Genomic DNA, 27,992 nt, shown 5'->3' on the forward strand with positions numbered 1-27,992 from the left:
GCAGGGGGTAAAGGCGATAAACAAATTAGTGCTGTTGTGAAGGAACATTCTGTGCGATCGCAGGAGCGCATCTGGCATTATCCGGAGATAACTACAGCCAACATGCTAGGGCATCTGGGGCAGAATACGGAAAGCGGGAGGGACAAATTGCCAATGTTTGGAATCTGGTTTCCAGGTTGCTGTTTTTGGGGGCTCTGGGTGTGGCGGTTGCCGTAGCTGAAATCCGCTGCACCATGTCGGCCTTCGAGAAGCCTCAGATCATCGCCCATATCCAGAAGGGCTTCAACTACACGGTGTTTGACTGTAAGTGGGTGCCCTGCAGCGCCAAATTTGTGACCATGGGCAACTTCGCACGGGGCACCGGCGTCATTCAGCTGTACGAGATCCAGCATGGGGACCTGAAGCTGCTTCGGGAGGTGGGTGCCGGGTCGAGGATCCGGACTGTCGTTGGGGCGAGTGCGGATCCTGGGGTCTGCATTCCTCTTTGCCAGAGCCTTCGTCCAGCGTCCCCCAAAGCATGGCTTGAGCCGCGCGAGACCAGAGAAGCTGACCGCCGACTGAGGAATGTTTCCTATTTAAAACCTTTCTTCTCATCCGCGGGGTAGTTCCTCCGCGCCCAACCGTCCTGCCACCCCCAGTGCAGTCCAGCCAAAGCGGGCACCAGGATGCCTGCAGTGTGGTTGGAAGAGGCAACCTAACGCATTCGACAGGTATCAATTGAGTGCCTGGTATTCCCAGGCATGTGAATGGCAATGTCCCCCATCTCATGGAGTTTATTTTCTAGTGGGAGAGATACTCAGTTCAATAATCAAAGCAACGATACATAAATACAAACCGAGATGAGTTGTCTCACACAAAAGAACACGGTTACGGTTCAATGAGAGTGAAAACAGATTTGGGATGAATGAAAACAGATTTTGGTATGTGCAGAAGCTAACTAGGCCAAACTAGGAGTAAAGGCCAAGGTTTCCAGGGCTTCTGCACATGCAGAAGCTCAGTGATGGGAAGAAGTTTATCTCCTTAAGAAACTAGAGGGATAAGCAGGAACCAGACATTGCAAGATCTGTAGGACATTGAAAGGATTTATGCCTTTTTTCTAAGAAAAACCGGACACAATTGAAAGGATTTAAGCAGGGTGTGGCAAGATTAGGTTTACAGGGTTTTTTTTGAAGATTACTAGTGAAAGAATTAGAGAATAATGATAGTAACTAGCATTTCATAGCTGTTTATAGTTTTTAAAAAGTCTTGATTTGGGTTACCTGAAAAAAAAATCATCAGTCATAATCAGATCAGGGTTGTAATAGACTACAAGTGCAGGGTAGGTTAAGAACTCTGGGAATCAAAATCTATGGAGAGAATCTGCTTGGAGGAGGTAGGGATTAAACTGGTAGATAAAGGATGAATACAATTTGGACTGTTAAGCCTAGAATAGAAAGTATGTAAGACCCCAACCCGCTTTAAGTTTCCCTAAATGACAAATATGAAACATGGCTTATTTTTTTCTACCTTTCCTTGTATTGTTCATCACTTAGCTTCCGGGAACCAGTGGCATTTTTTTTTTTTTTTTTTTGGAGACGGTCTGTCACCCAGCCTGGAGTGCTGTGGTGCAAACACAGCTCACTGCAACCTCTGCCTCCCCACCTCAGCCTCCCAAGTAGCTGGGACTACAGGTGTGTGCCACCACATCTAACTAATTTTTTTGTACTTTTTATTTTATTTTATTTTATTTTTTGATAGAGATGGGGTTTCACCGTGTTGCCTAGGCTGGTCTCCAACTCCTGGGCTCAAGCAGTCTGCCTACCTCGGCCTCCCGTAATACTGGGATTACAGGCGTGAGCCACCAAGCCTGGCTACCTGTTGCTATTCTAATGTCCAGTTCAGATTATCTAATGTATGATGCCCTTCCTGATTTCTACACAAAGTAAAATTTCTTTACATTGCATTTTGGGTTTTTTTTGTTTTTTGTTGTTGTTGTTGTTTAGAGATGGCGTAGCTCTGTCCCAGTCTGGAGTGCAGTGCTACTGTCATAGCTCACTGCAGCCTGGAACTCCTGGGCTCAAACCATCCTCCCGCCTCTGCCTCCCAAAGTGCTGGATCAGGTGTGAGCCACCGTTAAAAAGAAGAGGCATTTAAAGGATTTATTCCTTTTTCTTTTCTTTCTTTTTTTTTCGAGATGGAATCTGGCTCTGTTACCCAAGCTTGAGTGCAGTGGTGTGATCTTGGCTCACTGCAACCTCTGCCTCCCAGGTTCAAGCGATTCTCCTACATCAGCCTCCCTAGTAGCTGGGATTACAGGCACGTGCCACCACGCCCAGCTAATTCTTTTGTATTTTTAGTAGAGACGGGGTTTCACCATGTTGGTCAGGCTGGTCTCAAACTCCTGACCTTAGGTGATCCACCCGTCTCGGGCTCCCAAAGTGCTGGGATTACAGACATGAGCCATCGCGCCCGGCCATTTATTCCTTTTTCGAAGAAAAATGGGACATGATTGAAATTTTTTTTTTTTTTTGAGACAGGGTCTCACTCTTGCCTAGGATGCAGTGCAGTGGCAGGATCAGGGCTTAGACCTGTGACTTTTTAAAATAAGAACAGGCCTGGTGCAGTGGCTAACGCCTGCAATTCCAACACTTTGGGAGGCAGTGGGGTGGATTGCTTGAGCCCAGGAGTTCAAGACCAGCCTAGGCAACATGGCGAAACCCCATCTCTACTTTTTGTATAAAAAAAAATACAAAAATTAGCTGGGCATAGTGATGCGAGCCTGTAGTCCCAGCTACTTGGGAGGCTGTGGTGGGAGGATCTCTTGGGCCCAGGAGGTCAAGGCTGCTGTGTTTGCACCACTGCACTCCATCCTGGGTGACAGAGAGAGACCCTGTCTCAAAAAATAATAAAATGAAAACATATGATTTGTATGTATTTCAAAAGTACACTTCATCAAGTGGAATAGGGTAGTTTGTCTTTTGTAGCGACTGGGGAATTTCAGCAAATTTTAAAAAGATAATTTTCTTTTGTAGCAAAAATAATATGTGTTCATGATAGAACATTTAGAAAATAGGAAAATGAAGAAAATATCACCCACAATCTCAATGCCAGGAATAACCACTAAGTATATTTTCAGGCCAAGTGTGGTGGCTCACACCTGTAATCCCAGCACTTTGGGAGGCCGAGGCGGGCAGATCACGAGGTCAGGAGATCGAGACCATCCTGGCTAACACGGTGAAACCCCGTCTCTACTAAAAATACAAAAAATTAGCCGGGCGTGGTGGCGGGCGCCTGTAGTCCCAGCTACTCGGGAGGCTGAGGCAGGAGAATGGCGTGAACCTGGGATGTGGAGCTTGCAGTGAGCTGAGATCGCGCCACTGCACGCCAGACTGGGTGACAGAGCAAGACTCCATCTCAAAAAAAAAAAAAAAGTGTATTTTCACCTGGATCCTTTGGATCTTCTTTTTTTCTACCATGAGTTATCTGAGAACACACTATTTCAAGGTACTGTGTTTAACAAGGACCAAAGATATTTAAAAGTTGAGTCCTTTCTCCTAAAGAGGCTACTGTCCAAAAAGAGGGTAAAACTAATACAAAAATACCTTTGAGAACTTACATTGGGCTGGGCGCGGTGCTGATACCTGTAATCCCAGCACTTTGAGAGGCCGAGGCGGGCGGATCACAAGGTCAGGAGAGTAAGACCATCCTGGCCAACGTGGTGAAACCCCATCTCTACTAAAAATACAAAAATTAGCTGGGCGTGGTCAGGTGCGTGCCTGTAATCCCAGCTACTCCGGAGGCTGAGGCACGAGAATCACCTGAACCCGGGAGGCAGAAGTTGCAGTGAGCCGAGATCGCGCCATTGCACTCCAGCCTGAAGACAGAGGAAAACTCTGTCTCAAAAAAAAAAAAAAAAAAAGAACTTACATTGTATTTGGCTGTTCTGGTGCAATGGAAAAAATTTTAAAATATAGGTTAAATACTGGTCCAGTAACTCCCACTCCTTACTCTGCATCAGGATCATTTGAGTGCATTTTATGGCTTGTGTGTGTGTGTTTTAAACCATTTGTGCCTTGGTCCCACCCCTGGAAATTCTGACACAGTGGTACATCTTTGTTGGATCTGGAGTAAGGTTTAGAAATCAGAATATTTTTAAACTTCCGCAAGGTGATTCTAATGACTCTCAGGGCTGAGAACCATTGAGCTAGATGGGTCATTTATTAAAATGTTAGGAAACAGACTTGATTTATCATCGTAGATCTACCCCTAAGTCAAGTGCTCCAAAGCTCATGCATGGTTCTTTTTTTTTTTTTTTTTTTAATTTATCACTGACTTGGAGCTCACAAAGCCCGTGCATCTAGGAAGAAAAGATGTAAAGGAAGCATATCAGTCTTTGTTGAAGTCTTCTTTATCTTAGTGCTAAAAGGATAGATAGGGAATGGAGGGCAGGGCCTCCGTGTTCAGTTGAGCAGTTTTTTGTACCACACAAAGGTGTCTGGCTTAGTGCTCAAATGGGAGCTAAAAGCTTTTTCCTTCATCAAGCCTTACATGTGTGAGACTTCATCAGCCTATAAGGGGCAACTTTTTTCTGATGGGCACAGATACCATATGGACTAGGGATGGTCCTGAAAAATGGAAACACAGTTGTAGATGTTTATATTAAAAAAAATAGCAATAAGCTAATAAAATTCTGCTTTTTTAGCCCCTGTGCTACCGAATTTACTGCTTGTTAGCATTTGGTTGGCTAGATCTTTTAATGTTAATTAAGTATTGCCAGGATGTGGAGGAGGAAATACTGACAAGCTGTACTAGACCCACCCACATGCAGAACAAAAATAGCTCACACAGGAATTATTGATCTTGAGCTTCTTTAATCATTTTAACTTCTTATAGCAAGAAAATGAACAGCTAGGTCAATTATGACCATCATTGATGGCCATTTTCAGTATCATATAGCAAAAATTGTTAGTATATATTGATTTTCTTTGTTGAACAATTTTTGCAAGATAGAGCTGCTTTTTTTTTTTTTGCCAGCTAGTTTTCTAGCAAGAAAAATTTTGATTTACCACCAACTTCTTTTCATCTTTTCTTTTCCATAGATAAACTATCTAACAGGGCAGAGAGGGAACCCGTTTGTGAACTATGAAAAATTAGCTTCACTAGTATCCTCTTAATTTAGCTATTATTATTATTTCCATGAATGTCTGAGGAAAGAGGAAACATGGCTACTTTTGTAAGCCAACAGAGCTCAGCCCTTCTGAGCAAAGTGCAGTCCTCAGTGCGCACAAATGATAAGTTTTAATACATTTAATATGTTCATAATACGTTTAATACGTTGAAAATATACAATTTGAGTTTAATTTGGTTCTTGCACAGCAGACCACTAATGACTATAAATATCTTTGTGTTTCTTTAAGAAAAGAACAAAGAACATGAGGGAAGCATAATATCATATATTTATATCTTGTAAAGACATGAATGAAGGTAAAAACCAAAGGGCAGCGATCTGAAAGTAGGTTTAATTCGTGCCGTTGTGCCATTTACCTCAGCAATCAAGATTGTAACATTTCTTTGATACTCCCAATAACTCTCAGGTTTACAGAATGAGGACTCCAATAATAAGATGTTTATTTAATCAATTTACATCTAAGCCTGGAGGCAGCCTAGTTTAGAAGAAAAAGTCTGGATTCTACCTGGCTCTTGGGACCTTAGGCAAGTCACTCAGTCCTCTGAACCTGTTTTGTCATCTTGAAAGTGGTGTTCTGAACACTTAGTTTGCAGTGTTGTATATATTAGAAAAGGGATGGTCTAGACTGGAAGAATATCTAAAATGTATCTGAAATGTAGGTGTTCAATAGATGGACGCTATTTTCATGATTGCATGTCAATGACACCAGAAACTGAACAGTTTGTCAGAACCCTGGCACATGAAAGTATGGTAGGAGAAAAGAGAGAACAAAGAAAGTGAACTCCAGCCCTGGTTTGTCTGTCCCTAGTGTTAGGGCTGAGAGATTCATGGATGGTCATTTATACCTTCATTCAACAAATGTTGAATGCCTGCTATTTGTTAAAAAAATTAGGCAAGGCCCTGCTGTCATGGTGCTCACATTCTAGAAAGGGGGACATAATTGCATGAATAAAATAATTTTGTTGGTAAGTATAATAGATGATTAAACACGGTGAGTGACAGTAACTGAGGGGTTTTTCAGATTGGGGAGACAAGGAAGACCTCTTTGGGGATGTGGCATTTGAACTGAAATCTGAATGAAGAGAAGGATAGAGTCATGGTGACCTGGGGAAAAGTAGTCCAAGCAATGGGAACAGCAAATTCAAATGGCCCAAGTGGAAGAGACCTTGGCAAGTATGAAGAACAAAAAGCAAGCCAACTGGTGTGGCTGGAATTAGTAGAGAAGGCAGGAAACAGGAAATGAAGTCACACAGACAAGACCAGATCCCAAAGGACTTTATGCATTTTGTATACCATAGGCCTTTGTGCCACTCTTATGAGTCTGTGCTTCTCAATGTAGATACATTTTACTCCTTTCCTTTGTATTTGTAATAAAGACATACTTTTAGAAGGGATGCAATGACAAATGTGAAAATGTATAGAGCTTATTGTGTAGACTGGTTGTCAGTTTGGTTTCTTTCCTTTGAAGGTAGCAATTCTCAGACATGTACATGTGTCAAAGAATCTGCACATTGCAGTGCTGTTTTTGGAACACCATAAAATATTGGAGTAGTCGGTTCCATCTCTGCACAGGGAAGAGATTTTCAGCAGAAAAATCTGACTATATATATAGATAGATACATAGATAGAGATTCCGATTTTTACATCACAAGTAACCACACAGTTTTTAAGTCTTCACTTCCAAGGTTTTTTTTATTTTTATTTTTATTTTTTTATTTTATTTTATTTTTTGAGACGGAGTCTCTCTCTGTCGCCCAGGCTGGAGTTTGGTGGTGTGATCTTGGCTCACTGCAGCCTCAGCCCTCTGGGTTCAAGCAGTTCTCCTGCCTCAGCCTCCCCAGTAGCTGGGATTACAGGCGTTCACCACCACGCCTGGCTAATTTTTGTATTTTTAGTAGAGAGGGGGTTTTGCCATTTTGGCCAGGCTGGTCTTGACCTCAAGTGATCTGCCCGCCTCAGCCTCCCAAAGTGCTGAGGTTACAGGCGTGAGCCACTGCACACAGTCCAAGTTGTTTTAACTGGTGTTCATTTGCTAGTATTTTCTACCAGGCAAGCTAAGAAAATTATTTTTAAAAAAACTTTAAAATCTGAAAACAACACATCCATTGGCTTTTATTCTTGGTGAATTTTCTAATTAATGTATTATGTTAGTAACAGAAGATCAGTGTGTTCCAGGAGTATAGTTTGAGATTCTCTAGTCTAATGGGTCTAAAAGTGAAAGTTGGGTAAAAGAATAACAGGGAGGAAAGTTTTTGCTTCCAGTTTTTTATTTTTATCCAGCAGTAAAATTTTAGAAGACTGTAGGGAACCAAAGAGTGTAGGTTAGTTTCTACCTCTTGCATGGCCTAGGAATCACAGAAACCCTCATCAGAGGTTTGAGGGGAGAATTCTGGGAAGCAGAATGCTTTAGCTGGTTGGTGGGAAGAAAATGGGAGACCAGTCTTCCCAGTGCTTCTCTGAGAAAAATGTTCCCAGAGAACTGGGTCAATAGATGATGCAAGCTCTCCACAGCTTCTAATCCCCTGTCTCCTGGAACCACATTGCTGTGCATGAGGACCACCAGCTTCTTACCTCAGAGGGTCTGCTTCCACCCTCTGCCTCAGAACATGGAAGCCATTATCAGTGGCTTAGAGCTGGCAAGGCCCAGGTTCAGTGTGAGACCAAGGGGAGGAAGGAGTGGATAGCCGTCTCATCAATTGGCATAGGTTGGAACTCTGAATTAATTTCACCATAGAAATCGTGCCCTAATAGTGACTAAGTGCTTTACCACTGTTAATATATTATTTCAGGTACTTTTATTTGAGGAGAGGGGAACGGTGAGGAAAACATAAATTGCCTGCAGTTAGAAACCGTGTGCTTTGTTGACAAAATTTTGATCCTCTGTGTTGCCCCATTTTAAGATACTCTTTTTCATAAAATTGGGAAAAAATGGGAATAAATGAGTATTAATTTTCTGCTGCAGTGAATAACTGATGCCATCTCAGTCTACGTGTGCATTGAAAAGAGAAACATTTTGTGGTTCTGTGCTTCTCATCAATAGGGTCTTTTACAAACATGTTACTGTATGTGGCTGGTTTCATTTACTAGACAATTCTGAGGAGGGTATGAGTGCTTTTAGACTTGGCCACGTAGTAACTCCAATTTATCTAGATCACAAACAATAGGAAAGTTCAACAGTCTGGGAGTTTCCAAAGCCCTATACCATATAATGGTAACCTTTGAATCAGAGAAAAAAAGTTGTTATAGTTTGTGTTAAGTGACTTCTATTTTATTCATGAAAATTGCTATGTATACCTTATATGGATAATACACCCTATATGGAAATGCCTGGATAAACATTGAAAGTGGCAGGGAAATTATTTTTAAAATTATTTGAAACAGGCCAACCTGGGAGGGATGAAGAGAACTGAAGAGTTACAAGGGGAGATGTCCTGGAAACTGGAGAATGCTGCAGAAGGAATAAAGTTTATCCAGATATATTGTTAAGTGAAACAAATCAAAGGACAGTGTACCGTGATCTGCCTTGTATTGAAACAAACACGTGTGTGTTTGTAAATGCGTAGAAGGCCTAGAAGGGTGGGGATTACTTCTGGAGAGTGTTAAAGGGACTCACTTTTTCCTTCCATCCTTTTGTTTCGTTTGAATTTTTATAGGGAGCAGGTATTACTTTTATAAACATTAAGAATTTAAAAATGTAAAAATTGTTAGAGACCAAGAGGAATAGTTTTGCCCCATTGAGGCTGACAGTCAATGGGAAGTGTTATATGGCAAGAGTGTGGTGTGGGACAGATATCAGTGGCCTCATCTAATTCCAGATTCCAGAGATCTCAGGAGCCAAGGCAGCAGGAAAAGCAGTTAGACTGTAGGAGGGACTTTAGTGACCTGGGCAGGTAGAGTTGGTCGCGGGAGGGACCATGGAGAAATAAGAAACATCAGGAAGTAAAAGAAGGTGAATAGAAGACCCAGGGAGGCGTAGGAGTAGTATAACAAATATGTATATTTTGGAGGAACCAGATAGGAACTGATATTTGAGTTGTTAGCTTTTTGAGGGACTGGCCAATCTCATTCATCTTTGTATCCTCTTTTGCCTACTTCAGTGACTTGCATGTAGTAGAAACCATTAAATGTTGAATGTTGTATGAGCTGGGCAAATCTGTAAAGCCCTATGCTTTGGTCTCCTTTTATGACAGGAGGGTATTGTGTTAGATCCTTTCCAAGGACCTTTTTGGCTACATAGTCTTCTTCACCTTATTTCCATAAGCCCCATACCTTAAATAATATATTCGTATGTGATTGTTTTACTAATGTGATTATATACAATACTTGGAGCAGGAGCCTTTTAAAGTAAAGAAACCTCAAAATACTGGCTGATCCATACTAATAGTAGCGCCTTGGTACACACAAGTTTATAAATCTCTCTGCATTGAAAAGGCCCCAGAGAAAGTGGGACATAAACATCTTTAGTTTATAGGGTTCTGCAGGGAAAACTATAAGAGACACATAACATTTTTGTTCCCATAGCCATCTGGAAAGATAATATCTTCATTATGTTCTCATTTCTGCTGAGGATCTTAAAGAATATCACATGAAATGCTGAAACTTTCATATTTGCAATAGAGATTGTAGAGCTGTCAGCATTTGAATGTCTCATTAGTGAAAGGAGAGGAAAGGCAAATTAACACTTTTTCTTTTTGACACTTACATACTTTAAAGAAAAATGACTAAAGGAAAAAGCATGATTATTTTCGTCAGAAGATGTTTTAATTGCCTTTTATATTGTCTTATTTAAATGCCATAATAGAGCCATAAATATGATATTAATAGATTATAAATATCTGCTTACATAAATAATATATCCTCTCTTCCTTCCTTCTATCAAGATTGAAAAGGCCAAACCTATTAAATGTGGAACATTTGGTGCAACATCTTTACAGCAGAGATATTTAGCTACTGGAGATTTTGGTGGAAACCTTCATATATGGTAAGATGATTTAGTCAGTATTCAGACAGATGAGACAGGCAATTTATTTGATAGTTTCATTACTCTTTCTCTGAAAGAGAGAATTTTAATTTTAAAATCTTTCTTTCTATGTTCCATTTTAACTATAAAAATATGAGAATTGTCTCTAATATATATTTGTAGATTTCATATTCAAAATCCATTAAAAAATACTAACCTATTTTTCTTTAGATATTTTGGAAAATATTATCAATGCTTATTTTCACACATGCAGTTTGGTGCTAGCATTTAATGCCATGTATTTGTAAATAAAGGTCTGTTTCCCCTCCAACTTTAAAAATACAGTATATAAAAATGCATATGAATAACACTGAAAAAGTAGATATTAATTATTTATATTTCAGCAAGAGATTTAGCACCGCAGAACGTTTGTTTTTTAAAGCTTTAACATCTAAGCACAACTTTTTAGAAACATATGTGTTGAACAAATCGAAATAAACTTGTTTTGAATGGGCAAAATCACAATTCTGCCAAATGCCTTTTTCGTGTTTTACCTAGAGCTGTTTCTTATTTAGAGTGGAATGAATTGAAATTCCTTTTTAATTACTTTGCAGGAAAATCTATTATTTTAATCATTTAAAGTATACAGCAGTGTTCTAAAATATTATGGAGAAAGTTCTAGAGTGTTCTAGAAAAACTGTCTTCCCTGCATCATGTTATCTAACATGACCTTTCTTGAGTCTCACTTAGAACCTGCTACTTTATTATTACATTACTTTAACATATTTATCTGTCTTAGAATCATAACATTAAACAAAATGGAACTATTTTAATTTCTCCTTGCTTTAACTCCTTAATAATTAAATTAGCATGTATTCATTAGTTCTTAGATGCTTTGTCATATGCTTCAAGAGATACTGGGAGAGAGGCAAGTTTGAATACTGTTTTAAAAAATAAATATATTTCAACACAAGAGTATTCAAAATATTGGATAGTACCATTGACCATCTTTCTAATACAGTTTCCTAGTATATAGTACAGATATTACCAATTTACTTTCATTGATAAATCTTATAATTTCATGTTAAAAATAATGTTTTAAGGTCTATAAAATAGTAAAACAGTCATTTCAAGTAGAACCACAATCCTGTTTAATCTCTTGATTAGTTCATAATGATGATAAATGTCATTTCTAAACTAGGTTGAAATATCTCAAAAAATTTTTTTTGTTTTTGAGGTGGAGTCTCACTCTGTTGCCTAGGCTGGGGTGTAGTGATGCGATCTCGGCTCACTGCAACCTCCACCTCCCGGTTTCAAGTGATTCTCCTGCCTCAGCCCCCCAAGTAGCAGGATTATAGGTGCCCACCACCCCTGGCAATTTTTTGTGTTTTTAGTAGAGATGGGGTTTCGCCATGTTGGCCAGGCTGGTCTCGAACTCCTTGACCTCAGGTGATCTACTCACCTTGACCTCCCAGAGTTCTGGGGTTATAGGCGTGAGCCACTGCACCTGGCCACAGATTTTTTATTAGTAAGGTTTTACTAATAAATCTTGGCCCAATAATAAATTGGAATTATATTTCATGTATAGTCACATTCATTTAAAAAATCTGTAAGTTATTGAAAACTAAATTATTAAGAGAAATGTAAATAGAAGTTCCCGTAGAAAAGCAAAAGAAGCGGAGAAATGGAGATGGGCAAGAAAAGAAATGTGTGAGGAACACCTAGTCAAGCCATTCATTGCCCAGTAGTGCAGTTGTGGTAATCAGTACTTTCCTGAATGCCTTTCTGTGAATTGACCTATTAGACGAACTTCAGCCTGTCTTGCAGTAATACATATTGTTACCAGTACGATGACACACTGAAAAATATGTCAGTAGAAAATCAGTGTGAACTTCAGTGGGAAAATAGTACATTATAAAGGAAGAAATGTGTACAAAGTAAACACTACTCATATTTTATCCTTTAAAAAGGTCATAAGATCCAACTACTGAGGCCTACTTTTGAAGAATTCTATATCACTTTGAATTTACATATATATATATTTTTAGAAATATACTAGCTGCATTTTAACAAAAATCTTTGCATATTTGGTGAATGGAATTTAACAATGAGTATGATGATTTAATAAGGCCAGCTAATGGTGTCCATCTTCTATTCACCTCCCATATTTTTGTAACAGCCACTAAAACCCAGAATTGGAAAAAACTGTCCTGAGAGCCACGTCCTCAGATACGTGGTTTTTTTCCTTTTCTTTTTTTTTTTTTTTTTCTGAAACAGGGTCTTGCTCTGTCACCCAGGCTGGAGGGCAGTGGCATGATCTCAGCTCACTGCAGCCTTGACCTCCCTGGGCTTTAGTCTGTATTTGAAGCAGTATTTTTTCAGACTTCAGTGTACCACAGTCATTGTTTTCGGGACCCATCTGAGATCCTGATTCATTATGTTTGGGGAGGAGCCCGTGAGTCCACGTTTATCAACAAGCACACCTGGTAATTCATCTGTGGGGGTCTTGGATAGATCGTCTTTGAAGAACACTAAGTATAGTGAGCTCAGGATTGGAATTTCAAGTTGAATGATGACAGTTCTCATTGGGGGCTTGAAAGAAGTTGAATGGAGAGAAAATTTCAGAAGTGTAAATAAATGTATGAACTATCTTCATAGCAAAACCTTAATTTCTATACAAAAAAAATCTAACTATAATATATCTTTTTGAATTTCAGTAGTAGACTTAAATGTTTGGGATATGTGGTGTAAGAAGCTGTGTTTGTTGTTTAGGAATTTAGACGCTCCAGAGATGCCAGTATATTCTGTAAAGGGCCATAAAGAAATTATAAATGCCATAGATGGCGTAGGTGGACTAGGAATTGGAGAAGGAGCACCTGAAATTGTGACTGGCAGCCGAGATGGTGAGTCCCTGTATTCTATGTATTTTGTTTATTTATTTTAATGGAAATCTCTATGCAGCAGTACGTCCTCTCTGAGTAAAAATCCCCTTCAGTCACCTTGACTCCCTAAATCTAACAGTCTTGCTGTTACTTTTTTAACAGGCAAGTTTGATTGCTTATCTCTCGATTGTTTCAGACTTTTGGGTATTTTGAGATAGATTCATAGCACTTACTAACACTATTTTAGTGTTGAGCTGGTTCAGCTACTAACAATGGTGGTTTCCTCTGAACCTTGAAGGATTTAAAATGTCTTTACAGGTTTTTGAGGCAGCTGACGATATAATGTGGGTGGCAGCTTTTAATTTTCTTTTTTTAAAAGGCAGAATTAGTACTTGCGAAAATTGTCATATTGACAGCTGGTTGAAAACTGAAGTTCTGTGATCCATCCGCTAAGCATTATAGAGAGTTCCAAAGGCACCAACTCACCTCTTCCACCCTGCAGTGACCAACAAGGGCCAGGTCTTTTGGTGTCCGAAGTGGTACTGCGTGACTTTAATAGAGTCACAAATGTTGTTGCTTCACGAGGGGTACATGAGAAATTTGGTACCTATTGTAATTGATTTGGCTAGTTGTTTAATGGCTGCTCAAGACCATGAGGAAATTGCTTTAAAGGAAAAGTGAGATGTAATTTTCTAGTTGGTACTCAAGAGCAGCTGTGTTTTAGAAATCACTTATTTTTTTAATCATAAAAGCAATATTGAGTATAGAGGGAAAAATAACATTCAGTCTACCACACTACCACAACCATTAGATTTTTCTTTTCCTTTTAGGTCTTATATATAATTTTGCATAGTTATAAGTGTGAATATGAATTTGTATCTTAGAAACTTTTTATTTAATGTTTTGTCATATGCAAATGTTGCTGTTTCCACAGTTATCATTTTAATGACTATATAATATTCCATCAATGGCCATACTTAACCATTCCCTTATAAGCCTTCAGTTTGTTGTCTTATGAGAGTGGCTTAAAAATAATGAGTAAATGAGTATTATCACATGTGTAACTCTTTTGGAATAAATATATTTTATGATTTTTAAAAAAATTTAATGGGCGAGGTACAGTCACTCACGCCTATAATCCCACAACTTTGGGGGCTGAGGCGGGCAGATAACTTGAGACCAGGAGTTTGAGACCAGCCTGGGCAACATAGCAAAACCCTGTCTCTTCTAAAATACAAAAATTAGCCAGGTGTGGTGGCACACAACTGTAATCCCAGCTACTCAGGAGGCTGAGACGCAAGTTTTGCTTGAACCTGGCAGTGGGAGGTTGAAGTGGGCTGAGATCACACCACTGCACTCCAGCCTGGGCAACAGAGTGGGACTCCGTCTCAAAAAAAAAAAAAAAAAGTTTAAAATTTATTGGCAAACATTCCAAAGTACCTGTTTATAGTCAGCTACAGTAGATGAGATAGATTTCTAGTCTACCCTGTCAGCATTGATTTTCTTTTTTTCCTTCCTTATTTTATAGACAAAATGGTATTCCATTCTAACTTGTGTTAATTTTTTTCTATGTTTACTGGTTAATTTTGTTTTATGAATAGTCAATGTTCTTTGCTCATTTAACTTTTGCAGACTTACTATAAATCTTATCAATTTGTATAAATCCTATAGAGAAAGATAATCTCTTATCTCTACATATGGGATTTTTTGTTTTCTTTTTAAAACAGGCTTTTGGTGGGTGCAGTGGCTCATCTCTGTAATCCCAGCACTTGGGAGGCTGAGGTGGGAAGATCACTTGAAACCAGCTTGGGCAACATAGGGAGACCCCATCTTTACAAAAACTAAAAATTAGCCAGGCATGGTGGTATAGTCCCAGCTACTTGGGAGGCTGAGGTAGGAGGATCACTTGGACCCAGGAGGTCAAGGCTGCAGTGAACCATGATCGCATGACTGCACTCCATCCTGGGTGACAGAGCAAGACCCTGTCTCTAAATAAATAAATATTAAAGCAGCCTTTTAATGATCAACTTTATTTTATCCCTGGAGATAAATCTAATGTTGTACCTCCACCTTTCCTGAGTTATTTTCCTTTTAAGGATTTTTTATTTTTTTTGCCCTTTTCTTATTCTCTCTCAGGTACTTGCCTTTTAGCCATTTTATTACATGCATTTGCATTTCTTGTAGGTAGTGACACTATTTTAGTAAGTAGTCCTATATAACATGAATTAAAACGAGGGGGTTGAAATTAAATTGAGAATTTGTTAATTTTATTAACATTTTCCTCTTCACTGTTGCCACAGGAAAATTAAACTTAACTGTATATGAAATAGTGTTCTAGGCCAAGCACAGTGGCTCACGCCTGTAATCCCAGCACTTTGGGAGGCCAAGGCAGGTGGATCACCTGAGGTCAGAAGTTTGAGACCAGCCTGGCCAACATGGCAATACCCTGTTTCTACTAAAAAAGTACAAAATTTAGCTGGGCGTGGTGGTGCATGCCTGTAGTCCCAGCTACTTGGGAGGCTAAGGACGGAGAATCGCTTAAACCCGGGAGGCAGAGGTTACAGTGAGCCAAGATCACGCCATTGCACTCCTGGGCGACAGAGTGAGACTCCATCTCAAAAAAAAAAAAAAAAAGAAAGAAAGAAAAAGAAATAGTATTCTAGAACTCACATAAGAAACCATTAATTCAAAATTAGAGTGTATTCATGCCAATGGTTAAAATGGGTAGTAAGGAAAAAAGTAAAAATTAAAACAACACTGGTATTTTCCCTAAAAAATAACACATTCATTTTAGGCTCATGATTTGAATTATGTAACAGTCACATTTGCCTTGTCAGTCATCACTCGTAGATAACTTAGGAACACTTGTTGGCTTTTCTGTGCGTCTATTAATTTGGAAACCAAGTCAGATAGTTACATATGGGTGATATCTCTGATATTAAATACAACTTACCCAATTAGAAGTCAGAACAATGTGGATATTTTCAGATGTCATAACATCTGTCATATTGCCACGTACACAGGAAGCCATAGAAGAATGTAGAAAATAAACATAATCATTCACTTTTGAATTTTTGCCAACTCACTTTTATGCATGGCAGGAACTGTGAAGGTGTGGGACCCAAGGCAAAAAGATGATCCTGTTGCTAATATGGAACCTGTACAAGGAGAAAACAAGAGAGACTGTTGGACTGTGGCATTTGGTAAATTATTGAAGAATTCTTGCATTTGAATTATCAGATGGTAGAAAGCACGATGCTGCAAGAAATTTCACAGTAGTCTCTTTATAGTCTGTTTTGTGGATTATTCTAATAGTTTACTGAGGCAAATACACGTGGTGGTTAATGTCAGCCTCTGGGGCCTGGGTTTGAATTCTCACCTGCTACTTATTGGCCATGTGGCCTGGAGCAAGTTACCAAAGTTATCTGTTCCTTGGTTGTTTCATTTATAAAATGGAATTAATAATAGAATTTACTTAGTTGTGTTGTCATGAAGATTCAATGAGTTAATTACATGTAAAGTGCTGAGAATTGTGCTTATTATTATGTGTTTCTGTTTAACTAGATAATATTGATCTAATTTAAAGTCAGACACCATTAATGGGGATAAACCAAGCCTCAAATGCAAACGGTAACCTAACAAATCATACATTACACTGTATACGGAGTATGTTTATTTTCTAGAAAATAGTTTGCCATTACAAAGTTACTTCTTATAAATTTTGATAACTATTCCTTTATTAATTTACTTAAAATGAATATTGATTTTGTAAGACTAATTGACATTTGCCCTTTGATATGGCTTGGATCTATGTCCCCACCAAATCTCATGTCAATTGTAATCCCCAGTGTTGGAGGTGGGGCCTGGTGGGAGGTGATTAATGGGGGCGGAGTTCTCATGAATGGTTTAACACATCCTCCCGTATACTTTAAATAATCTCTAGATTACTTGTAATACCTAATATAATGTAAATGCTGTGTCAGTCATTGTTGTATTGTTTAGGGAATAATGACAAGCACAAGAAGTCTGTACATTTTTAGTGTAGACGCAAATTTTTTTCCAAATATTTTCGATCCATGGTTGGTTGCCTATAGATGCAGAACCCGTGGATAGGGATGGCTGACGGTAGAAGAGAGTAATAGTAGGAATATCCTTAGAGATGGCTCAGGACAATGGCCATAGGTGTTAGGATGGCCTGAAGATAGTTCTAAGTTTTTGATGGTGTTTTCAAGGAAGAGATGAAATCCGAGCTTTAGGAAAATGAACTAGTGGTATTTAGCAGGAGTGATGAGTGGTACAGAGAATATGAGTTCAAGAGCTCTTTGCAGTATTCCAGGGAAGACCTAAGTTACAAGCACTGAGAAGGGAGCAGAGTGGATGATTCAGAAGATAATATTATGCAGAATACATAGAATTTGGGAATGTTTTTGGATATGAAGAACAAAGAAAAGGATTATGTCCAAGATGACTGAGTTTTCAGGCTGATTGTGGGGTGAATGATGGTATTAATTGAAAAAATTATACAACGGGTGGGATAATTTGTAAAGGAAAATGATAAGGTCATTTTGGGACATCATGAGTTTAAGATGATGGTGTACCATCTAGGTGGGGCCCACAGTGGAAATGCAGGGCTGGAGTTTATGAGAAAAACGAAGTTAGAGGCAGTAGAGAATGAAAGCATTGGGATAGGATGCCCAGATAGCGTAGCACAGTGACAGGGGCCTCCTTCTCACTTAACAGTCTTTCCTCAGCGAGAGGTACTTGGAAAAAAATCCTTGAATTAATTCCAGGAGGATGAGTTTAACCACAGATTATAAACTTACTTCAGGTATGATCATCCACACTACTAAAAATATGTCACAGTGTGCTACAACTTATTTCAGATTTCCTTGTAAAGATGGAATCACACCAGAACAACATTTTTCAAGTTAAATTAGTTTTAAAGTTTCTGTTTGCATTCAAATATAGTTACTGCCAAGAAAGCAATAGAAGTATAACTGTATTTATTCTCTGAGACCCCTTTGTGTTTGAGCTGTGGTTGGCCTGCTAGCCTTTGCGGATATAGTAGAAAGCATTTTCTTTTCTTTTTTTTTGAGACAGAGTCTCGCTTTGTTGCCCAGGCTGGAGTGCATTGGCGCGATCTTGGCTCACTGCAAGCTCTGCCTCCCAGGTTCATGCCATTCTCCTGCCTCAGCTTCCCGAGTAGCTGGGACTACAGGCACCTGCCACCACACCCGGCTAATTTTTTGTATTTTTTTTTTTTTTTTAGTAGAGACAGGGTTTCACTGTGTTAGCCAAGATGGTCTCGATCTCCTATAAAGCATTTTATTTAAATTGAATTCAATAAACACTTTTACATATCCTTTCAGTATGGAATTACAGTGAATGAGCTTATATTAGTTAGTCTGCTTTGCATTGAATTGCTTTATTGCTATAAAGGAATACCTGAGACTGGGTAGTTTATAAAGAACAGAGTTTTATTTGTCTCACGGTTCTGCAAGAGTATCCAAGAAGCATGGTGCCAGTATCTGCTTCTGGTGAGACCTCAGGAATTGTCTGCTCATGGCAGAAGGCGAAAAGGGAGCAGGCGTGTCACATGGCAAGAGAGGGAGCAAGAGAGAGGGGAGGAGGGAGGTGCCAGACTCTTTAACAACCAGACCTCACATGAACTAGAAGAGCGAAAACTCATTACCATAAGGACTGCACTGAGCCATTCATGAGGGATCCAGCCCCATGACCCAGCACCTCCCATCAGGCCCCACCTCCGACATTGGGGATCATACATCAACATGAGATTTGGGGGGACAAATATCCAAACTCTATCAGAGATTTAAACAAAACAAAAAACTAATGGATACCACATTAATAATCTTGATATCCTGTCAGGATTGATAAGATGGGATTCTACCCAGTGTGATTTTTAAAATCTGATTTAATATAAGTTTTATGTATAGTTTCATAAGATTTTTTTGAAGCAGCCTTTATAAGGATGCATTTATAAGGATGTGAAATGTTGTATCTTGATTTCCAGGCAATGCTTATAATCAAGAAGAACGTGTTGTTTGTGCGGGCTATGACAATGGGGATATCAAACTATTTGATCTCAGAAATATGGCATTACGGTGGGAGACAAACATCAAAAATGGGGTAAAGTACATTCTGAGGCTTTTTGGTTTCTCTGAGCATGTTTCCATTCACCTCTGAACTACTACAAAAGGAAAACACCTCTAGTAACTCATCTGAGTCAACCCCTCTGCCAATGGTTCTTAACTTTTTGAGGCCAAATCCATTTGAGAATCTAATGAAAATCCTGGATCCTCTCTTCAGAAAATGAGCTTACACCCACATGTGGTTTGCACAATGTTGGGGGAGTCACCAGCCCCGTCAGCCTGTCTTCAGACCCCTGTGGGCCATGTAGTAAGATTTCAAAATAAGCAAGTAAAAGGCCTTTTGATGCCAATGTCAGAAAGCCTGAAACAGTAGTCACCTCCCCAGCTCAGATTTTTGGTTCCTCAGTTGTACACCTTTAGCAAAGAATGTGGTTTCCTCCTGTTTTCTACTGTCAGCCTTGACTTAACTGTTAAATAATGTAAAAAGTTAAATAATGATTCCCCAAAGGCATTCACTGAGCATGGGAACCCAAGATTGTTTTGTTGATCTTACTAATGGAAAAAAAAATGGTTTTTTTTTTTTGGGGGGGGGATGGAGTCTTGCTCTGTCGCCCAGGCTGGAGTGCAGTGGCACGATGTTGGCTCACTGCAAGCTCTGCCTCCCAGGTTCATGCCATTCTCCTGCCTCAGCCTCCCAAGTAGCTGGGACTACAGGCACCTGTCACTACGCCCGGCTAATTTTTCATATTTTTTAGTAGAGATGGGGTTTCATCCTATTAGCCAGGATGGTCTCAATCTCCTGACCTCGTGATCTGCCCACCTTGGCCTCCCAAAGTGCTGGGATTACAGGCGTGAGCCACTGTGCCTAGCCAAAAAAAAAAAAGAATGTTTTTTTTGAGACAGAGTCTCTCTCTGTCGCCCAGGATGGAGTGCAGTGGCATGATCTTAGCTCACTGCAACCTCCGCCTCCCGGGTTCAAGCGATTCTTCTGCCTCAGCCTCCCAAGCAGCTGGGACTACAGGCACATGCCACCACGCCTGGCTAATTTTCGTATTTTTAGCAGAGACAGGGTTTCACCATGTAGGCCAGGCTGGTCTTGATCTCCTGACCTCGTGATCCACCTGCCTTGGCCTCCCAAAGTGCTGGGATTACAGGCATAAGCCACCACGCCTGGCTGGAAAAAATTTTTTATGGTAAAAGTTAAAAGATAAAATGATCGTTGGAGTGCTTTCACATTATCTGACCATTTTAAAGCTGTTTTACTTAGTATAAAAGAGCCTCCTGAGTAATACTGGTGAGACTACCAATAATAAGTATTCTCTATTTTCAGGTGTGTAGCTTGGAGTTTGACAGAAAAGACATAAGTATGAATAAGTTAGTAGCCACATCTCTGGAAGGAAAGTTCCATGTTTTTGACATGAGAACACAGCATCCAACCAAAGGTTTTGCCTCTGTTTCAGAAAAGGTAAATATGAGGGAAATGTCTTTCTATGAAGAAGAATGATAGCTTGGTTTAGACTGATAAGTAGAATTAGTCACCAAGGTTTCTTCCAGGTCTTTATGTGAAGGGAGCTATTTTTGATATACTCCTGTGAGATCTTGACAAGTTTTTCTGTGCAAAGAGTACTTCCCCAAAGTTTATCAACTTTAGACTTCTTGATTATAATAAAGATCTCAGTTAGGTAGGAATCTTATTTTGTAGTTTAGGAGCAATTAGAAGAAACCTAGCTGATATTAGGAATTTGATCAACAAAACCCAGCCTGGTGTTTCCTAATAAGTATATAATATTTGTGCTAATACCTGGTTATATATTTTTCAAAATATAACTATATGTACATGATGTCATTTCATTACACTTTGTTTTATATTCCAGTTTGCTATATTAAATGAAATTATTTAAATCGCTGAGTACTGTGATTATAGTAGATGTTCAAAAATATTTACTTACTTAACTTTGCCTTGCTTTTGAGGTAGCTGAGAGGGAAATACGGTATTACAGCATTAGACCAATAGATGAGGAAAGCAGGGCAAAGAGAAAATACTGGTTTAAAAAAAAGATAGTTTCTGGACTGGGGAGATTACAGAAAATGCATGCAGAAAGGTCCTGTCATTCACAAGAAATGGATTGGAAATGTGATTTGAACTTCCTCAAGTATAAAAAGAAAGAAAGATCAGTTACAGATTCCTTGTTTCCATAAGATTAAAATATACAAGTTGCTCAGGAAGTAACAACTTACTCCCTTGCTTCTCTCTGTCCTGTGGATTCAGTAAGATTTCTTGAACCTTCCTATTTTGTCTCATTATTATTATTGTGTGTAAATTATTGTCACTGCCTTATGAAAACTAAATTCTTGACAAGATAGCTATAAATTATAATATTGGTTTGCTTTTGTCATTTCAGAATATATTAAGTATCTATCAACAACATAGATCACTTTACTAAACTGTTCCATGTATAATTTGCAACACATATTTCATTATCTATAAATAATAGTGTCATCTCCAGTTTTTTGTTTTGTTTGTTTGGCTTTTTTTTTTTTTTCTGGAGACAGAATCTTGCCCTCTTACCCAGGCTGGTGTGCAGTGGCATGATTATGGCTCACTGCAGTCTCAAACTCCTGGGCTCAAGTGATCCTCCTGCCTCAGCCTCCCAAGTAGCTGGGAGTACAGGCACATGCCACCATATCTGGCTAATTAGAAATTTTTTTTTTTTTTCATAGAGACAGAGTCTTGTTGTGTTGCCCAGTCTGGACTTGAAACCTGACCTCAAGTGATCCTCCCACCTCAGCCTCCCAAAGTGCTGGGATTATAGGCGTGAGCCACTATACTTGGCCCAGTTTTTTAAAATTATATTTAGTTAACCCAGTAATTGCTAAATCTGCCAAATAGATGACTCTGGTGTATTTTAAGAGGTCATTTCCCCTCTTGCTTTTTGTGTTTTTCTCAACTTGCTGAAGAAGAAGAGAAGTTTAAGCTACAAAATAAAATGTTTCGACAGCTTGAACCTAATCACTGGGAGACTGTTACACACTCAAAATGTGTGTTTTGAGATATGAGTCTTTATCTGCTAATGGTAATTCTCTCAAAAGACTACTGAAATCAAAGGTCAAGACTAATCACTCACTAAAATGTGGTGTACCACGATAGCCAGCCCCACTGTTTCTACAAAGCAGCAGTCATTCATTCCCTCCCGCCTCCTTTCTCTCTCTCCCTCTGTCTCTCTCTCTCTCCTAAGTTCCCCCCAGTTAATGCAGTGGCGCCAGGATGGATTTACTGGCTGCTACTGAGGTGCTAACAAACTGTTAACCTTCCAGTTGCTGGTTTTTAGTCTTTTAGTCTAATGTGAATGATAAAGACCTTAGCTTATTATGACCATAAACATTGTCTATAAGTCCTCATGGTCCTTATTTTGAAGACTGAACAGGTAAATGGCAATAAATTGAAAATAAGGCTCTGGGAGCTGTTAGTTAAATTTCAGTCTATAAATTTTAGTTAAAATTCAGTCTATATACTTATTGCTGAGTTTTGCTGTGAACCTCAAACTGTTCTCAGAACTAAAGTGTATTTTTAAAATTTGGTCCACATTTTTTGTATATATAAACAAAAGTATATGCTTTTATATTTTGAGTGTTTTCCCCCTCAGAATGAACTAGAGGTATTTAAATATGTAAAATCTATTTTCATAATGTATTTGGTACTATAAACTTAAATAGATTTTAATACCTGTCTTTTTAAAAATCCAGTAGAACTTTGTTTCATAAATCAATAAAGAAAAATGATGCTTTTTCTAATTTCTTATGTGTTCCTATAAATCTCTATAGCCATTATAAAGAGATGTGCCAGAAAATAACCTTAATTACTTTTATAACCATTGAAATTATAGTAGTAAAAGTTTTTTATTTGCACCGTTTCTCTTCCAGGGCACCATTTAGCATATAAACCAGTTGTATGCCTCTTGTTCTATTTAGGCTCATAAATCTACTGTGTGGCAGGTCCGACACCTGCCGCAGAACAGGGAGCTCTTTCTGACAGCTGGAGGCGCCGGCGGCCTTCACCTCTGGAAGTAGTAAGTCTGCCAGTGCACACTGCTCCTTTTAAAGTTACCTGTGGGTATAAAGTAGGATTAGATTGAACTTTTTTTTCTTTTTTTTCCTGCTTTGACTTAGTTCATTTTGATATGATTTAAAATTCCATGGTGTTACATAACTTGTTTTCTAAGCATTTTGTATGAGTATACTTTACACTTGGTAGAGTGTACACTAATCTTCTTTTGATACATTTTAGTATATCATTTTAGTTGTGTCTTCTAAGTATGAAAAATTTGGCCCAAGACTTTTATCGGATACTATCTTGAAGTGATTAGAACACTCACTGCCTCTAAAAGATGGGGAAAGGGTTCCTTGCCTAAATTTAGATAACATCATTGTGATAGACCCCAACAGAGCCTGAGACTCCTGATTGGTCTCCAGGAAAGATCTTATCACTGAATTTGCTTTCTGCATATCTAGGCAGGGTGAGTTACAGTGAAAGCTTTTACTATGCACACTACTTTCTGAATCCCAAGGGCGCTAACATCGTAGATACTAGATCATTTAAAGGTCTGATATCCTTGCTCAGGGTTGGCCTGTGAAAAGGAAACAAAACAAAACAAAAATTAAAGGTCTGATAAAAATTGTGAGTTAATGGTATTTCTGAATACTTTATTAGCTAAGCAATATGTACTTGGAGAGGAAAAATTACATCTTTCTTAAACATCACTCAGGGAAAAAATAGCAAGCCCATAAATGGAGGACATTTCAAAAATAAAGTTTTCATTAATAATGTAAGAAGAAAAACACCATCCTCAATATATCTGGGACTTTCACATTTATAAAATTCTTCTCTATTAGCTCCTTTGAGAAGCTGGAAGGGGTTCCGAAAAACAGGGCTACAGTTGGAAAGTGCTTGTTAAAGTACTGTGTGCAGGGATACCACTGACAAAAAAACAGATTGAACGCTTTATCTTGTATTTTCTGACAGAGTCTTGCTCTGTCACCCAGGCTGGAGTGTAGTGGCATGATCTCGTCTCACCGCAGACTCCACCTCCAGGTTCAAGGGGTTCTCCTGCCTCAGCCTCCCGAGTAACTAGGATTACAGGTGCCCACCACCACGCCCAGCTAATTTTTGTATTTTTAGTAGAGACGGGGTTTCACCATGTTGGCCAGACTGGTCTCGAACTCCTGACCTCAGGTGATCCACCCACCTTGGCCTCCCAAAGTACTGGAATTATGAGTGTGAGCCACTGCGCCCAGCCAGAGTGAGCGCTTTAGATCGAAACACTTTGGTTATGGCAAAACCATGTCTCTACTAAAAATACAAGAACTAGCCGGGCGTGGTGGCACACGTCTGTAATCCCAGCTACTTAGGAGGCTGAGGCACGAGAATTGCCTGAATCTGGGAGGTAGAGGTCTCAGGGAGTCGAGATCGCACCACTGCACTCCAGCCTGGGTGACAGAGTGAGACAGAGCGACAGAGACTTTTTCTGTCTCAACAAACAAACAACCAGTATGGTTTCTGAGTGAAAAGCAGAGAAAAAGTTTGAGGCGTTCTGGGAGAATGTGGGGTAGAGAGATCACTTGCTAGTTTCCCTTCTTCTAGCACCTCTGCCCATTGTTCTTCCCTGATTCGTCCACCCTGGTCTCCTCCCCATGTTAGACTCTGCCAGTCCCCTTAGTGAAGCCATGTGGTGGCACGTCACTATTTTACTTGGTGACCAAACTCTTTAGGCTGCTCACTTGAAGAACTAGTCCCAGCTTTCTTTGTAATCTCCACATGGATTTGTATTCCATGAGACACACGAACACTTTCGCAGCTGGAATTTTTTACTACAGTGGATTTAGTTCCGTCAGTAAAGTTAGGTCTGTATGCAAATTTGAAGTTTAGCACAATGTAAACTTTACACCTAACCAGAACAGATGTTCAGTCTAATCTTCAAATCGGTTTGGAGTTTTACTGTCAAGTATTGTACCAGCAAAGGGAATTGGTTTAAGTACAATGATATTTAGCTTTATTTTCATTTGCCAGTCTGTCTTGGTAGTAATGCAATTAAATTGTAAATATTTATTGACCACTGAACCAACAGCTCCTAGAAGAAATCATCTAGTTATTCACGACTTGTTTTTTGAATGAAAAACTTCAACATGCTGATTTTTTTTCGAGTATTTGAATCATATACACATATTCTTTTAAAACTTCAACAGATAATATGGAGGGTTTTAAAAAATCTTTGTTATCTTTTGAATACTAAATAACTGCAGCCTTTGCCAAGAGATATGTGAAAGATGTCTGTATTTAAACATTCATCTGAATGTTTTCTTTTTTTTATCAAAATGATTTGTAGGGTTTGAGAGGAAGAGAAAATAGTAGATCATTGACCTGTAGATTCTTCTTCCATTTCCTTTCTGCTTCTGATTGGCTTTGTGCTTCTTACGTTCTTGGCCTTTGCCAGCATTTATGAAATAAAGGTGTTGTCATAATTGATACTAGTAGGTTTTGAAAGGCCTTCTGAGGAGTGATACTTTTGTATGTTATTAGGAACACATCTCTGTTGGGGAGGAGTGTTTTCTTTCCCCTTTTCAAATCTAGACCAAATAGGATTTATGACTTTAACCTTCTGCTTTTCTTACTGTATAAATTTATGTTTTCAGCTGAAAAAAAAAATGTTCTCAGAACCACTTTTTTCTTGTTTGAAACAATTACATTTAGGTCTAACATCTCCACCCTGTGACGCCTTCCCATAGAAATGGTACACAAAAGGTCCTTAGGCTTGGGTCCGTGTAAGGGAGCTCGGGGGTTAGAAGCTGGCATCAGTTTTTCCTTCTAGAAGTGTTTAGATGAAGTTCTGCAAATGTTACTTACAGCCGTTGCCTTTGCACGTTGTTTGCCTGTGATATCCAGCAATCTATATCTGGAGAAAAATTACAATAAATAAAAGATTGCCAAAAGCACCAAGTAAATGTATTAAAGAATCCTAGATCAACCTAGAACTTTCATATTAAAAGATAAAATATAGATACATGTTGAACAGAAATGACTTTTAGAAGTTTTTAGTAGAACTAATAACCCTTTTTTATGACATGTTTTGGGGATAGGATTGAGGTTGAAATTGTCTCTTTATTTGCAAACAACTCAGTATTAGAAAGATTCTTTAAGTATTTATTAGTCCTAGTAACCAACTGAGAAATAGAGTCATTGAAGTGTATGTATAAAAATAAAATGGTGAAAGCTAAGATTTATGCGCTCTTACCATTTTGATCTTGTTTTCAGTGAATACCCTATTCAGCGGTCAAAGAAAGATTCTGAGGGAATAGAGATGGGAGTCGCAGGTTCTGTAAGCCTTCTGCAGAATGTTACGTTGTCCACCCAGCCCATTTCAAGTTTGGATTGGAGTCCAGATAAAAGGGGTCTCTGCGTCTGTAGTTCATTTGACCAAACGGTGAGAGTACTGATCGTTACGAAGCTCAATAAAATTTGACTTCAAGACTTTGGACTTGAGGCCGAGGTGGGTGGATCACAAGGTCAGGAGATCGAGACCATCCTGGCTAACATGGTGAAAGCCCGTCTCTACTAAAAATACAAAAAAAAATTTGCCGGGCATCGTGGCAGGCATCTGTAGTCCTAGCTGCTTGGGAGGCTGAGGCAGGAGAATGGCGTGAACCTGGGAGGCAGAGGTTGCAGTGAGCCGAGATTGTGCCACTGCACTCCAGCCTGGGCAATGGAGCAAGACTCTGTCTCAAAAAAAAAAAAAAGACTTTGGGCTTGAAACCTTCCAGAGGAACACTCACAGAATTTAAGATAGGTTCTGGAGTCCTCTGACCCTCATTGAACAAAGCTAGATTTGGCCGATGATAAAAGACCCCAACCACAAGCCCCTGCGCCAGCCTCCAGCCTCTCTTGGGGTGTGTTTGCTGACTTGCTGCTGCACGTGGGTATCAGAAGCACCAAGTAAACTATCTCCAGGGTCAGTTCTTTTCTCTCCCTTCCATTTCTATGTCAATAGTTGTCTATAATTAAACATATTTCAGATTTGTTCTGTGTCCGTGAAGTTCCATATTTTATCTTTATGCTTGTGTTATGTTTTAGTGTCTATAATGTTGTGGTGGGAATCATTTCATTTGGTTTAAAAGAGTTTGCCTTGGAAAAACTGAATTAACCTTCATAAATACATTTTGAGAGATTTCAGTGTGAGTAAGTTTCTGGACATAATATTATTGTATAAAATATCAAAATGGTGGGCCAGGCATGGTAGCTCACGCCTGTAATTCCAGCACTTTGGGAGGCTGAGGTGGGCGAATCACGAGGTCACGAATTCGAGACCAGCCTGGCCAACGTGGTGAAACCCCGTCTCTACTAAAAACACAAAAAATTAGCTGGGCGTAGTGGCAGGCGCCTGTAATCCCAGCTACTCGGGAGGCTGAGGCAGGAGAATCACTTGAACCCAGGAGGCGGAGATTGCAGTGAGCCGAGATTGCACCACTGCACTCCAGCCCTGGTGACAGAGTGAGACTCCGTCTCAAAAAAAAAACACAAATATATATATATATATCAAAACGGCACGGTTGGTCTAGATTTGGGTAACTATTTTCTGCAATTTAATTCATAAAACAAAATGCTTTGATTTTAAAGAGCTCTTTTTTACTTAAAATACAGGAATTGAATTGGTGAGACTTTTGGTTATTGACTGTGGTAAGTGATGGTGAAATGTACAAGATTGTAGGGGTTTTGTAGTCTTATTTTTGGTCATACTTTAAAAATGCATTTTATGAATAAACTTCTGTTTTTAAGATCTACGGAAGCTTTGATTCTGTTCCCTTAACAGTAGTAATAAAGTTAA

The 27,992-nt window shown here is 39.1% G+C and overlaps 1 protein-coding gene across 1 annotated transcript; it reads left to right on the forward strand.

The window, feature by feature from the left end:
- The first annotated feature begins 91 nt into the window (after nucleotides 1–91).
- Nucleotides 92–27,948, forward strand: DNAAF10 (dynein axonemal assembly factor 10). The gene is made up of 8 exons (XM_009237236.4): nucleotides 92–416; nucleotides 10,048–10,148; nucleotides 12,900–13,030; nucleotides 16,111–16,212; nucleotides 19,041–19,156; nucleotides 20,450–20,584; nucleotides 23,089–23,186; nucleotides 26,426–27,948. The coding sequence occupies exons 1-8, from the start codon at nucleotides 234–236 to the stop codon at nucleotides 26,631–26,633; spliced, it is 1,074 nt and encodes a 357-aa protein (XP_009235511.2). The 5' UTR covers nucleotides 92–233; the 3' UTR covers nucleotides 26,634–27,948.
- The last annotated feature ends 44 nt before the right edge of the window (nucleotides 27,949–27,992 follow it).

Source organism: Pongo abelii, chromosome 12 (assembly GCF_028885655.2).
Source record: "Pongo abelii isolate AG06213 chromosome 12, NHGRI_mPonAbe1-v2.0_pri, whole genome shotgun sequence".
NCBI classification, from domain to species: domain Eukaryota; kingdom Metazoa; phylum Chordata; class Mammalia; order Primates; family Hominidae; genus Pongo; species Pongo abelii.